Source organism: Planococcus citri, chromosome 1, assembly GCF_950023065.1.
Source record: "Planococcus citri chromosome 1, ihPlaCitr1.1, whole genome shotgun sequence".
In the NCBI taxonomy this organism is placed as follows: Eukaryota; Metazoa; Arthropoda; class Insecta; order Hemiptera; family Pseudococcidae; genus Planococcus; species Planococcus citri.
Genome location: NC_088677.1, coordinates 49,658,160 through 49,672,334, shown reverse-complemented (window position 1 = coordinate 49,672,334; position 14,175 = coordinate 49,658,160). Strand labels below are relative to the sequence as shown.

The 14,175-nt window shown below is 33.4% G+C and overlaps 5 protein-coding genes across 8 annotated transcripts in view; 4 read left to right on the top strand and 1 right to left on the bottom strand.

Moving 5' to 3' along the window:
- LOC135832481 (PR domain zinc finger protein 1-like) overlaps positions 1-2,053 on the top strand; it is a 34,585-nt gene extending 32,532 nt beyond the window's left edge. For all 4 annotated transcript variants that reach the window (XM_065345750.1, XM_065345751.1, XM_065345748.1 and 1 more), the window contains 2 exons: positions 43-271; positions 365-2,053. In XM_065345750.1, the coding sequence (XP_065201822.1) occupies positions 43-271; positions 365-431 (296 nt within the window). In that variant the 3' untranslated portion in view covers positions 432-2,053. The remainder of the gene's footprint in view (positions 1-42; positions 272-364) is intronic.
- Positions 2,054-3,078: 1,025 nt separating this feature from the next.
- On the bottom strand, positions 3,079-3,468 carry LOC135835256 (protein SREK1IP1-like). The gene has a single exon (XM_065349433.1). The coding sequence runs from the start codon at positions 3,466-3,468 to the stop codon at positions 3,079-3,081; it is 390 nt and encodes a 129-aa protein (XP_065205505.1).
- A 513-nt stretch (positions 3,469-3,981) lies between these two features.
- On the top strand, positions 3,982-7,394 carry SAK (Sak kinase). Its single transcript, XM_065345753.1, has 12 exons — positions 3,982-4,240; positions 4,374-4,475; positions 4,543-4,741; positions 4,817-4,929; positions 5,002-5,094; positions 5,169-5,312; positions 5,379-5,513; positions 5,580-5,734; positions 5,805-6,435; positions 6,512-6,770; positions 6,850-6,983; positions 7,055-7,394. The coding sequence occupies exons 1-12, from the start codon at positions 4,175-4,177 to the stop codon at positions 7,235-7,237; spliced, it is 2,214 nt and encodes a 737-aa protein (XP_065201825.1). The 5' UTR covers positions 3,982-4,174; the 3' UTR covers positions 7,238-7,394.
- A 282-nt stretch (positions 7,395-7,676) lies between these two features.
- On the top strand, positions 7,677-10,420 carry LOC135832484 (dynamin-1-like protein). Its single transcript, XM_065345755.1, has 2 exons — positions 7,677-7,907; positions 8,008-10,420. The coding sequence occupies exon 2, from the start codon at positions 8,081-8,083 to the stop codon at positions 9,959-9,961; it is 1,881 nt and encodes a 626-aa protein (XP_065201827.1). The 5' UTR covers positions 7,677-7,907; positions 8,008-8,080; the 3' UTR covers positions 9,962-10,420.
- Positions 10,421-10,863: 443 nt separating this feature from the next.
- On the top strand, positions 10,864-13,824 carry LOC135832483 (dynamin-1-like protein). Its single transcript, XM_065345754.1, has 2 exons — positions 10,864-11,107; positions 11,318-13,824. Exon 2 carries the CDS (start codon positions 11,368-11,370, stop codon positions 13,453-13,455), a length of 2,088 nt encoding a protein of 695 aa, XP_065201826.1. The 5' UTR covers positions 10,864-11,107; positions 11,318-11,367; the 3' UTR covers positions 13,456-13,824.
- The last annotated feature ends 351 nt before the right edge of the window (positions 13,825-14,175 follow it).

Below are 14,175 nucleotides of genomic sequence, written 5' to 3'. Positions count from 1 at the left end.
TTGAAACTTATTATTCTAAAACACGATCTTTTATGTTTACAGGTGAGAAACCACATCAATGTGATACTTGCCATAAACGATTTAGCTCTACGTCAAATTTGAAAACACACAGGAGGCTTCACTCGGGTCAAAAACCATTCGCATGCGACCTATGTCATGCGAAATTTACTCAATTAGTCCATCTGAAATTGCATAAAAGGCTACATACCAATGAAAGACCTTACATTTGTACGACATGTGGAAAGAAATACATCAGTCATAGCGGATTGAGGTATGTATTTTCAATTTCAACTCTATTCGGCTAATTAACAAAGTCTTTCTTCGAATGTACCTATTTTAATCTAATGTCTCTTTTCTTTTATAGAACTCATTGGAAGACTACATCTTGTCGGCCTTCAAGTATTCAGCAACAACAAGAAGTTCCATATTGAAGTTCAACGAGGTATTGATAAATGTACGAAGGATCTCACTATTAGCTGTGAGAATACGATAAGTTTCGTGAATTATTTTTTTTACTTGGTTGAATTATCTCCTATTTAATTGAATCGACGATTGAATCGCGCTCAAAAATGTCAAGACTATTGTTCTCAATTGCATACAAGGTTTTAAAACATGTTAGGATTTAATTTATGACGCTTTTATTTATGCTATAAAATTATTGTTGATAACGTGTGTAACCCTTTGTTTGTTTTTTCTTTCCTTAGAGCTATTTCTTTTTGTTTTCCTTTTTATTTTGTTAATATTGTAACATAGTAGGATTTTCTCCGATTATTTATTTTGCTGTATCCTGTAACGGTTTATGGTTAAAAATTGCGATGTTCCTCTTATTGGTAATAAAATAATTTTTAGAAAATTTCAAAGTAGATAATCTACTGTATATAAGTTTAATTTATCTAAGTTATTTAACGTTTATGATCTCAATCAACGTTTGTTTTTCTTCCCATTTATATTATTGAACCCAAAACGACAACATCATGTATGATATTAGAAGAAGGAATAACAGAGTATGTGTAAATTGTAAAGTATTCGTGTACAAAAGAGTAAGGAAAAAATGTAAAAAAAGAACAAAATTCACATGTGTGTATTTTCCACAATGAATGATAATTTAATGGAAAATGTGTACATAATACCTTGTAAGAAGAGTGTTACGAAAAGGTATATCTAAAAAAATTGACGTTAGCTGATTTTCATTTCGAACGCCAAAAGTAACTGTAAGGTAAAGTTTCAAAACCAAAAAAAAAAAAAAAAAAAAAAAAACGGATTTAACCAATATTTGCAATTATTATTTATGAATGATAAGTAAACCCCTCTAAAAAAAATTACACATGAGTTTCCGTCCCGAAAAGGGGATTTAAAACTAGGTATTGAAAAGATGCCTATTGCCTACCTATTTTTCTCTTCAATTTTAATTACGCGAATTTTTTTTTAAAGTTTTTGCCCTTCTTTTCAATATTTGATGCCCAAAAATGAGTTTAATAATGAAAAAAAACAGACGTTTCTTAATTTTCTTAATTTATGAGACTGCTCTTAATTGTTTAGTATATCTTCACAAAAGATATTTGCAATAATTAAATTGGTTTGTCCAGTCATTTGACTGTGCTATTTCCATCGTTTTGATTTGACTATTTCTTAGATGAATCAGCTGGCGTTCGAATTGAGATTGATTGCATTATTTGTTCAAATGTTTTGTGTGGTTTACACTTTTCATGAAAATTGCAATAAAGCTATTGAAAAATTAATCAAAATGAACAAATTTATCAAAATTATATTAAAGTATGAAATGTAAGAACTCGTGTTCTTGTTATCGTCTTTATTCGCTTTTACAAAAACCTAAAGTGTACTCCACTTAAAAAAATCGTCAGCTTTGAACAATGACTGCTTGAAATATCCCCCCGGTTAATTTAACGATGCATTTTTAATTTATTTTTATTTATTTACGTACTACGTGTACTATAAAATTGAAAATTTACAAACTTTCTAGTTATTAAAAATTGTATGTTCTTTTAAAGGCTGATGTAATTTAATGTTGATGCAATAAAAAAGTAGTTATGAATTTTGCTGTATTTTATGTTTTTACTGAGAAGAAATCCAATCAATGAAGATTCAAGCAAGAGATTTTTTTGTGTTTCTTGGGATCGTTGAAATTGAGAAGTAAAATGCTGTCATAAAACAAGGACTTGTACTGTACAATCGTGTTTTGAATATCATAGGTTTCTAATTCCAGTATCTGTGACTGTGATCTTTGAAAAACATGTTAAAACAATGCTGCATTGTACAATTATTGGACTCATGCTTGCTTGACAGTTGACACTTTTCAGGGTTCTGTAATCATACAATTTGAAAATACTCAACTTCGGAAAAAACAAAAAATATGTATACCTACTTTACTAGGAAACTTTTCTAAAGAAGTACGAGAATATGTCATACTTTTATCCCTTCAATCTTCAAGATAGGCAACTTGTTTTGTTTGTCTGGTCATTAATTAGCGATTGGTCGGGCATCTTGCATTTTTCAATTCAAATTTTTTTATATAATTCACTAAAAATCATATTAATTTTTTAATTGATCATTGGAGTGAAACGCCAATCCTCTTGCGGAAAATTAAGTAGAGGTAAGTTATTGTTAATCCTTCATACCAGAATGTTGTTTTCCAATTGTTTAGTTTCATGAATGAAAAATGAATTTTCAGTAAATTCAGCTCAATTAAACATTTTCAACGATTTCAGTAATCAATATTTCAACTTTTTACAACTATACTAGTCAAGGGTTTCACTTTTCGTAATTTTCAACGAAGACTCGCAAAAATAATCACAACAAAAAAAATTACAAAAAAAGTTCAATGAAGTGTCGTCTTTATTGTAGCTTTACAATAGTCTCTAATATACAACTCGTCAGGTTTGAATAATAAATGCTAAAAATATTTTGCTAATTATTTCAGTAATGCTATTGAAACTCATCTCATTTTGCTTACGTCAACTTTCTAACTATGGAAAATAGTATGTTTTCTCACAAGTTGATACAATCAAAATTTCAAAAGGCATCTATCAAGTATTTTACATTTTTTCAAAGAAGTAAAAACTAATCGCTAGAAGATTCAGAACTCGAGCGTTTCTTGTGTTTTTTATGCTTTTTCTTTTTTTTCTTATGTTTCTCTTTCTTTCTTTTTTTCTTCGAGTGTTTTTCCCTTTCATCCTTTTCACTATCGGATTTTTTTCGTTTATGTGGATTCTTTTCTATCGATTTTAGCTTTTCTTGAAGTTCTTTTTCACGCAGCTGTATCAGAGGTGTTATGTACTCTTCATCTTCACTGCTTGTACTGCTAACGTCGAGAACAACATCTTTATTCGGATCTACTTTAATGAAGTTTCTGCATTGATATGTCAGATGCCCAGGATATCCGCACTTCTTACATGCAGCTCGAGGATCTTTGTTCTGAGGTATAAGCCGGTTCACCAATTCTGGATCCATTCCTGCTTTAAAGCCAACATACGCACGACGAAGTGATTTTAGAATATTGTGACAATTCGACGAGATAAAGTTCAGTTTTCATGTTAATTTAACAATCAACACTTCAAGTGTGATATACCTAGTAGAATTAGAATGAAACACTTACGTATCAGCAGATTTTCAGATCAATTTATAGTTGCTTACGAATCGAATTGGCAATTCTCATGGTACACCATTCATCGTGCAGAATAGAATTTTCGAAGGACATCCAAACGCAGAATGAAAAAAATCTGGATTATATTTATTCGCCAACGAACTACTATTTTTTCTACGACATTTTCGGCTCAAATTTTCAAATTTACTTTTGATTTGATTGTAGCTTGTTTACGTTGATCGTTCGTTTCTTCATGGATAGATAATGATATAATGATAATGAATTGATTAAAAAATTTCACTAGCTCACTCTATGTTTACATGTTCAAAACGTTGTTTTATCTAGTTTTATCCAAGAAATTGAAAGCTATGAATCCTTGCAAATTCATATCAACGGTTATTGTGCGCTTATTTTGATTGAAAAAACAAAAGATGAAAAAATTGATGTGAAAAAATTTAAATAGTGAAAATAATTAGTTTGTGTAAATGTGTATGAATGATAATTAAGGATCATTATGTGTATCGCGATCGTATATTATTATGATGTAGTTATTTGTCGATGTGAACCCGAAATATGCTGCGATTGAATCCAAAAGCGCTCTATAAAATCAACAACAATCCTTTTGGAAGGAGTAAACAAGTAAGAAAACGATAACTTCAGTAATGATTATTTAATTAATTTCAGTATCGAATGATACCATCGACACATAACGATTATCTTATTATGTAACTGATTGCGAAATAGTCATTCAGCTTTTATCATGTACTTTTAGGAATATGATATCTACTATGGAGATATACTCGGAACCGGAGGATTTTCCACCGTATATCACGCAAAATGTCGACGAACCGGCGAAAATGTTGCTATTAAAGAGGTATAAATTCGAGTCCTTTCCAATTCCTTGATTTCTTCATTGTTTTTGTTTGAATTTTTAAAATCAGATTAGTAAAGATGTCATACTCAAAGAAGGTTTACTCGAAAGAGTTACGCAAGAGATAAATATTCAAGCTGAATTGGATCATTCTGCTGTATTGAAGTTGTATACTACCTTCGAAGATGCAGACCATATATACATTGTTTTAGAATTGTGTTCTAATGGCGAACTACGTAAATATGTGCCGATGCTTTCGGAAAAAGAAGGTAATTGTAATGAAAAAATTATTATTCATGATGGTGGAAAATGTTACGATATTCTAATTTTTTTCTACTTTTCAGTTAGAAAATTCATGAAACAGATTGTCGATGGATTAATTTATTTACACGGTAAAAACATCGTTCATCGAGATATTAAATTATCTAATGTTCTTTTAAATGGAGATATGGAAATAGTAAGTACCCAATTTCAACATTGTTCTGATATTCTTTTCTTAGAAATATTAATCGTATGCGTTTTCCCTCAGAAAATCGCTGATTTCGGACTAGCCACAAAATTATCACATCCGGATGAGAGACATATGACTATGTGTGGAACGCCGAATTATATTTCTCCTGAGGTTAGTTTGACTTCGGCACTCGTCCAATTCCGACCGTAAAATAGTACATATTTAATTATTTTTCAAATGTTCAGGTTGTATCCCGTAAAACTCACGGATTCGAAGTAGATTTATGGGGCCTTGGAATCCTGCTGTATACTTTATTAGTTGGTCGACCTCCGTTTGAAACCGATACCGTGAAGAGTACTCTGAGCAGGGTGGTTGCCGGTGATTACTACGTGAGCAAAGGATATACTTTTTTGAATGTCGCTTTAAAAAATTCTACAATTTTATTCGATTTTCAGATGCCTTCACATTTATCTCAGCCAGCTAAGAATTTAATTAGTTGTTTGCTGCAGAAAAATCCGTACAATAGAATGCATTTGCATGAAGTTTTGCTGCACCCATTTTTCACTGAGGATGACTCCCTTACAAGACAAGTACGTATGTAGTTTAAACTCATGGTTTCGTCGATGAACTCGAAAGTAATTGTATTTATTTTATAGAAATGGATAAGCAGTGATAGCGGTTTCGATACTGGTACAGTATCTTCGTCGAACAACATATCTTCAAAATTTCACTCGCTTGATCGTAAACTACATTCGCACCATTCAGACGGATATTATTCTTATGAAACGCCAAAGCTTCCGAAACGTAGCAGGTATTTTTGTAAAGCATTTCTTATCGTTGTTTCGTTCGATCGGAAAATCTCATTCGAATTTCAATTGCAGGTCTCAAGAAAAAAAAATTCCGGAATCGAGCAACGAAATGACCGGAGTACTCATCGATAAAATGACTAATTTTGACAAGCGTCTTTATCAACACTGCAATAGTAATTTATATTCTAACGAAGACATTTCTAAAAATCAACCCGACTGTGTAAAAAATAACAAAAACGATTATCAATCGGAACTCACGACGCCGAATCGTAAACCGAGTTGTCAGATGTTTTGCGAAAATGAAATCCTAAACAGACAAAATTGTAATTGTTTGGAGTGTAAATATAAAATAGACAACCGGCGAGATAATTCCAAACATTCAAACCCGTGTCAGTATTCGACCCATAGTTACTGCCCCAGCGATAAACCAAATTCGGAATGTAATTGTAAACTAGCGTCATCAAATTTTCGAGACAACAATCAGAATCACATACGGACATCCTTGGCTGAATCGGTTTTCACTGCCGATACCGTTAAAGTTACTCCGTTTTGTACAGAAAGACTTAAATCAACTCGACATCGTAGTAAGAACGTGATTTTATCGATTTTGGATAATGGCGAAGTTTGCATCGAATTTTTACGCAATAAATCCAAGAAAGAAGTTGTCGCTGAAGTGTGCCGAATTACGAAAGATGGTTTAAAAGTAAATTATATTTTTTCTTTCCCAAAGTTTCAAATGCTTTGGTGAATTAATTATTTTATGCAATTTTTTTCTACAGATGTCAGTTTATTATCCTAACAAAGGGCGGGGTGTGCCACCTTCAGATAGTCCACCTCCAATGCCTTTAAACGGAGCAGATGCTGTTTTTAATTGTGAAACGTTATCCAAAGATAATTGGAAAAAATATACGTATGCTGCTCGATTTGTTGAAATGGTTCAGACGAAGACTCCCAAAATAACTTTATATACTGAAAAGGCGAAATGTGTTCTCATGGAAAATAAACCCGATCCAGATTTTGAAATAATTTACTACGAAGGTTTGTAATTTTGTTCTTATCTTTTTATTACTGATTCAATTCAGACGCATTTTAATACGCCACTATTTTCGTTCCTTAGGAGCTAAAATTACAAAATCAAGAAAAGGTATAAAACTTACCGATAATAATGGTATAATATGTGTTCTCAATGATACCGGTCAAGAACATGCCATAAATTCTTGTCAAAAGGAGCATTATTTGTATTTCAAACAGGTATTTCATAAAAACTTTATTACGATTGTATCTTGAACGATGATTAATTCAACCCATTGCTACTTTTCCAGTGCTATGACCATTGTCGTGTGATTGAAGAAAAACTGGCGTCAACGTGTTCATCAACGGATACTTTTTTCAAAGTTTTCCCGGCAATTTTGGGTAAAAAACCGGCTATTAAAGAGAAAGATTCCTCTTGGGACGGCTGTAGTGAATCTCCTAATTTATTTCATAGTACAAAATATACGACGTAAAGTGTAATTTTGAATTTTATGTAATTCTGTATAATTTATTTCTTTTCTTATTTTGATGAAGTATTCAGCTCAGTATTTCAAACTCGGGTTACCAAAGAATATTCCTTTATTTGTGTATATGGTATATGCAATTGTATTAAAAACAAATCAAATTTGTCTCAACATTTTTGTATTAAATGTACTGTGAATTTTTTAGTTTCGTGTTCATTTGAAATTTAAATTGACCACATAATCATCTTAATGTTGGTGCACCATGCACAAATTCTTTTTGAAAACAAAAGAATAGAACAATTTCATTTCATTTGAGAATTTTACCGCGCGAAATTTAAAAATTCAAATGGACCAATCAAACGATCGTATCATTTATTTCGACCAATGAAAAAGAAGTTAGTTTTGGTTAGCAGCGCTCCGAATGTCAGAGAATGACTTAAAGTTGTATGATAATTGATAACGTCATTCATTATCAGATAACTCAGGTTCATCAAAAGTTTTCTAAAGGATGGTGAAGTGTAACATTTCAAATTATGAGAAACAATTACTCGTGTTTTGAATAATTATTTGATGTGTTCTTTCAGTGGCAAATCTCTTTTTATATTCCGAGCTTTAATTCTTTAGCCAACATGCCGGAAATTCATTGTTAGAATGATCTTCGTTCTTGTTTCCTTGAACTGTGTAAGTATGAGTAAAATTTGTTTTCTTTTCTTTCGTAATACTTATTGTTCATGTGTTCGAAAGGAACAACTGACTAATACTAAGAATAATCATTTTAGGATATATTTACCTGAAGCACAATAATAGTGAGTATATAACAATCGACCGAAGTATTGCATCAGATCAGACAGAATGGAGGCTTTGATTCCGGTCATTAATAAACTTCAAGACGTGTTCAATACCGTCGGTTCCGATGCCATACAGTTACCTCAGATCGTCGTAGTTGGTTCCCAAAGTTCTGGTAAAAGTTCTGTAATTGAAAGCTTAGTGGGCAGATCGTTCCTACCCAGAGGTACAGGTATCGTAACCAGAAGACCGTTAGTTCTGCAGCTGGTATATTGTACTAAAGAAGATCGCGAAAAACGATCATCGGAAAATGGAATCATAACCGCTGAAGAATGGGGGACTTTTTTACACACGAAGAATAAAATTTTCACGAATTTCGATGAAATACGCAAAGAAATTGAAAACGAAACTGACCGGATGGCAGGAGATAATAAAGGCATATCTTCGGAGCCAATAACGCTCAAAATATATTCTCCCAGGGTCTTGAATTTAACTTTGGTAGATTTACCCGGGTTGACAAAGGTTCCTGTCGGTGACCAGCCGGAAGATATCGAAGCACAAATCAAATCGCTAATTTTAAAGTATATAAGTAATCCGAATTCCATTATTTTAGCCGTTACTACTGCCAATACCGATATGGCCACTAGTGAAAGCTTGAAGTTTGCCAAAGACGTAGATGCTGATGGTAGAAGAACGTTAGCGGTTATCACCAAGTTGGATTTGATGGATGCCGGTACAGATGCCGTGGAAATTTTATGTGGCAGAGTGATTCCAGTTAAACTTGGTATCATCGGAGTGGTTAACAGATCTCAACAAGATATCATGAATAATAAATCAATAGAGGATTCTTTGAAGGATGAAGCTGCTTATCTGCAGCGTAAATATCCCACCTTGGCTAATCGTAATGGAACACTTTATTTAGCCAAAACATTAAATAGACTGTTAATGAGACATATTCGAGATTGTTTGCCGGATTTAAAAACCAGAGTTAACGTAATGGTTTCTCAATTTCAAACATTACTCAATTCTTACGGCGATGACGTAACGGATAAAAGTCAAACTCTGCTGCAAATCATCACGAAATTTGCATCGGCCTATTGTTCCACTATAGAAGGTACGGCTAAAAATATAGAAACGACCGAGTTATGCGGAGGTGCTAGAATTTGTTATATTTTTCATGAGACTTTCGGCAAAGCGTTGAATTCTATTCATCCTTTGACCGGTATATCTAAAATGGATATTTTAACCGCCATCAGAAACGCTACCGGTCCTCGTCCGGCTCTTTTTGTACCGGAAGTATCATTCGAGCTTTTGGTAAAAAGACAGATTCGTAGATTGGAAGAACCTTCGCTTCGGTGCGTTGAATTGGTGCACGAGGAAATGCAACGTATGATTCAACATTGCGGCGTCGAATCGCAACAAGAAATGTTACGATTTCCCAAATTGCACGAGAAAATTATCGACGTCGTAACGCAACTACTTCGCCGCAGATTGCCAGCTACAAATGCTATGGTTGAAAATATAGTCGCTATCGAGTTGGCGTATATCAACACTAAACATCCTGATTTTCACAAAGAAGCTGCTATCGTTGCTTCTCTGGAAAATCCTATTGAAAATCATGTCTCCGAAAATAATCGTAAATTATCCGAAAGGGAACAGCGAGATTGCGATGTTATCGAACGTTTAATCAAATCATATTTCTATATCGTTCGAAAATCCATACAAGACAGTATACCCAAAGCGGTAATGCATTTTTTGGTCAACTTCATCAAAGATAATTTACAATCGGAGCTGGTAACTCATCTGTATAAATCTGAACGAGCCGACGAACTACTTAATGAATCCGAGCATGTTGCTCAACGTCGTAAAGAAGCTGCAGATATGTTGAAAGCTTTACAGAAAGCTAATGTGATTATTAGTGAAATCAGAGAAACGCATATGTGGTAATTTTTATTGGTAGTTTATCTAGCTAGGAAAAGTATTCTTGTAGTTTTTATCTGGATGACTTGTGATTATTATATTATTATTATTATTATTAGAAGTTTTCAACAGACGATAGATATTTCACGAGCTTAATGGGAAGCGTTTGTTTATTTGTGTAATTATTGATACCTAGTTTATTTACTGTTTTCAAAAAATATTCGTATACTTAGTATTTCTTCGAAGAAAGATATTTATCAAAGGTGCTGCTTTGTCTTCGTTATCATTACAAAGATTCATTATTATGTACATATTTTGTTTTGTCGTACTGTTCGTGTGATGAAATATCGATAGTTTTCTTTTATTCTGTTTTTACATTATACTTCACGAAAAATTTTTGTTATCGTGGTTTTTAGAATATTCTATTGAATACCTAACTATGTGATTTTCTTTTGATTCGCAGTAAACATTTTCTTTCAAATAATTCACTTTGTTTTTTAATTTTTCAGCTGTTTTGTGTTATTTTTCTTTTTAGTTTTTTAAATTTTAATTATTAAATTCAACGAAAGAATTTTCAAAGGAAAAACATAAGCCCCTTTTTTTCAACCAACTTCGAAATCAAAATGCATTGAATGAAATTAATTGGAAAAATAATTAATTATTTTAGGAAAGTTTCGAATTAGGTAGATATATACAGAACAGGCGAAATATTTCATTACATCTATTGTCTCATCTCTGCTGATCTCGAGCATAATGATTCGTCTCAATCATATTATTCATCAATCATCAAAATTTCAGTTCGAAACTTACAAAAGCCTCGAGGGGAAAAAAATAAAATGGAAAAAGTTGAGATTTTAGTTCCTCCAACGTCCTAGAAGAGCGCTACTTAATGTTAATTGAATTAAGAGAGGGAAAATTGGGGGGAAAACAAAAGAAATTGATCAAGATCAAAAACAGAAGTGATAATAATTTCTAATTGAAATGTGACTGAATTTTCCTGTAAAGTGTAAAATTTTAATGCGAGATGATGCGCTAATTAATTTAGCTACATACATTTTATGCCAATACAATGTTACATGAATTTGCTTTGCATAGTGAATTGATATTTTAGAACGAAAATGCTTATAGTTTGCTTCCAATTGTAGCATTTTTTTCATTTTGCATCCTTATTACGTAAGTATTTTTCAATTTCTGAATCATTTCATAATCGAGTTGCATAAATTCATAGTCTACGTATTCAAAAAAATTTAATTGTAATTCAAAGGCTGTTTTACATACCCAGGTTGTGTTACATATGTGTTTGAGCGCATGTTCGTTCAGCCCTTACATATTGGCAATTGCATCAGAAATATACTGAATTATAATTTAATTCATTTGTTACAGATAACGCAAGTTTTCCATTATAAAGCATTTGACAACAACCGGCCGTAAGCATGGAAGCCTTAATTCCGGTTATTAACAAATTACAAGATGTGTTCAATACAGTTGGTTCAGATGCCATACAGTTACCTCAATGTGTGGTTGTTGGTACTCAAAGTTCCGGTAAAAGTTCGGTGATTGAAAGTCTCGTTGGTAGATCTTTCTTGCCTCGAGGCACTGGAATTGTTACCCGTAGACCTCTAATATTACAACTAAATTATTGCCCTAAAGACGACAGAGATAAAAGATCAGCCGAAGCTGGCACTTTGAACGTAGACGAATGGGGATCTTTTTTACACACGAAGAATAAAATTTATACAGATTTCGATGAAATACGTAAAGAAATTGAAGCCGAAACTGATCGTATGGCCGGATCTAATAAAGGAATTTGTCCGGAGCCTATAATTTTGAAAATATATTCACCTACGGTATTGAATCTCACATTGGTTGATTTGCCAGGATTAACCAAAGTTCCAGTCGGTGATCAACCGGAAGATATCGAGTCGCAAATTAAATCATTACTTATCAAATACATCAGTAATCCTAATTCGATTATTTTGGCGGTAGTTACAGCCAATACGGATATGGCTACTAGTGAAAGTTTGAAAATAGCCAAAGACGTAGATGTAGATGGTAGAAGAACGCTAGCAGTAGTTACTAAACTAGATCTTATGGATGCCGGTACAGATGCTATAGAAATACTGTGCGGTAGAGTTATACCAGTCAAGTTGGGTATAATCGGAGTTGTGAATCGATCTCAGCAAGATATTATGAATAATAAATCTATCACCGATGCGTTGAAAGATGAAGCTGCATTCCTTCAGAGGAAGTATCCTACGTTGGCTAATCGCAACGGAACTCCTTATCTAGCGAAAAGTCTAAATCGGCTTTTAATGAGACACATTCGCGATTGCTTACCAGATCTGAAAACTAGAGTCAATGTCATGGTATCGCAATTTCAAACTCTTCTCAGCTCGTACGGTGACGACGTATCAGATAAAAGCCAAACCTTGTTGCAGATCATCACAAAATTCGCCTCAGCTTATTGTTCTACTATCGAAGGTACCTCGAGAAACATAGAAACGACCGAATTATGCGGCGGAGCTAGGATATGTTTTATATTTCACGAGACCTTTGGCCGAGCTTTAGATTCCATCGATCCTTTAGCCGGTCTTACTAAAATGGATATTTTGACCGCTATTAGAAACGCTACCGGTCCTCGTCCGGCTCTTTTCGTACCCGAAGTATCATTCGAGCTTTTGGTCAAGCGTCAAATTCGTCGGCTGGAAGAACCATCGCTCAGGTGCGTCGAATTAGCTCACGAAGAAATGCAACGTATTATTCAACATTGCGGCGTCGAGTCGCAACAAGAAATGCTACGATTTCCTAAGCTTCACGAGAAGATAATCGACGTTGTTACTCATCTTCTACGTCGTCGATTGCCGCCAACTAACTCCATGGTGGAGAACTTGGTCGCCATCGAATTAGCTTACATTAATACGAAACATCCTGATTTTCACAAAGATGCCGCTGTCGTGTCTTCGATCATGAAAGCAGCTTCCAACGAAGATGATCATTATTCGCGTCATAATATTCATCGTCAAACTAACGGTTTGCCTGTTGAACAGGAATCGATGGCTGATAAGAAAAATTGGCTTATGAGATCTAGCAAAAGCGATGGCTCAGGTAAAGACGAATCCTCGACCAATTCGCCTCAGATGACTCCTCAACATGTTACAAGTCCTCAAAAACCCATCAACCTGTTACCCGAAGTTCCAACTCAGACCAGTCGTAAATTATCCGACAAAGAACAGCGTGATTGCGACGTCATCGAACGTTTAATTAAATCGTACTTTTATATCGTTCGAAAAGCTATTCAAGATAGCGTACCTAAAGCTGTTATGCATTTCTTAGTCAACTACATTAAAGATAATCTACAATCAGAGTTGGTTACTCATCTCTATAAGTCTGATCACGCTGAAGAGCTACTAAATGAATCAGAACACATAGCTCAACGTCGTAAAGAAGCCGCCGATATGTTGAAAGCTTTGCAAAAGGCTAATTTAATCATTAGCGAGATTAGAGAAACTCACATGTGGTAGAATATCTCAAGTGTTCGCGTAGTCGATAAGTGATGCGTTTTGTATTAAATTTTTATCTATGCTTACGACGTATTAGTTATAGTGTTATTATTTTATGAATAGTTTGGCTTGTATTGTTTTTCAGTTGCTTTTGAACAAAATCGCGCCTAAATTGATCGCCGGATAGCAAAGCTAGTCATTTGTTGAAACCGAATGCACTTTGTTCTTTTTAATTCTTTGAAGAGTTCTGTTCTCTTTATTAATGCATTTTTTCACGATGAAATTTTCACGATTATTTTTATTCATCGAATTTTCGTTTTTTAAACTTTGTTTTACTTATGTTTTAAAAAGAACTCTTTGTAGGATAATAAAAAAGTTTATTTTAAATTAGCTCTTTCTCATTTTTTTAAATGTACAATATTAGAACTTGAAAATTGATTTTGATGATATGGTATGTTGTATAGAGAGAATTTATTAAGATGCAAATCAACGTAGGAATGATATCGTATTAATCTATTAGGTATGTATTCAAATCGTGTTTTCAGAACCTATTCATTCAGTGATGTTCAGTCATTGTTAACTCGTACTTTGATGAAAATCCGTGAAAAAAAAACTATTTTCAATTTCATTTCCCTGAAATTGAAATAAATGATATATTTTATTTTGAGTTGATATTGTAATTGTAATAGCGACAATTTCCGTCGAGAAATGAATTCCTGGACCTGCAAAAGTACTAGTAAG

Bases quoted from the DNA above. Each gene is read 5' to 3' on its own strand.
- LOC135835256 (XM_065349433.1), bottom strand. From the start codon at position 3,468: ATGGATCCAGAATTGGTGAACCGGCTTATACCTCAGAACAAAGATCCT.
- SAK (XM_065345753.1), top strand. From the start codon at position 4,175: ATGCTGCGATTGAATCCAAAAGCGCTCTATAAAATCAACAACAATCCT. The intron at 5,095-5,168 runs GTTAGTTTGACT...TCAAATGTTCAG, and splicing joins CGAATTATATTTCTCCTGAG to GTTGTATCCCGTAAAACTCA. The intron at 6,771-6,849 runs GTTTGTAATTTT...TTCGTTCCTTAG, and splicing joins TGAAATAATTTACTACGAAG to GAGCTAAAATTACAAAATCA.
- LOC135832484 (XM_065345755.1), top strand. From the start codon at position 8,081: ATGGAGGCTTTGATTCCGGTCATTAATAAACTTCAAGACGTGTTCAAT.
- LOC135832483 (XM_065345754.1), top strand. From the start codon at position 11,368: ATGGAAGCCTTAATTCCGGTTATTAACAAATTACAAGATGTGTTCAAT.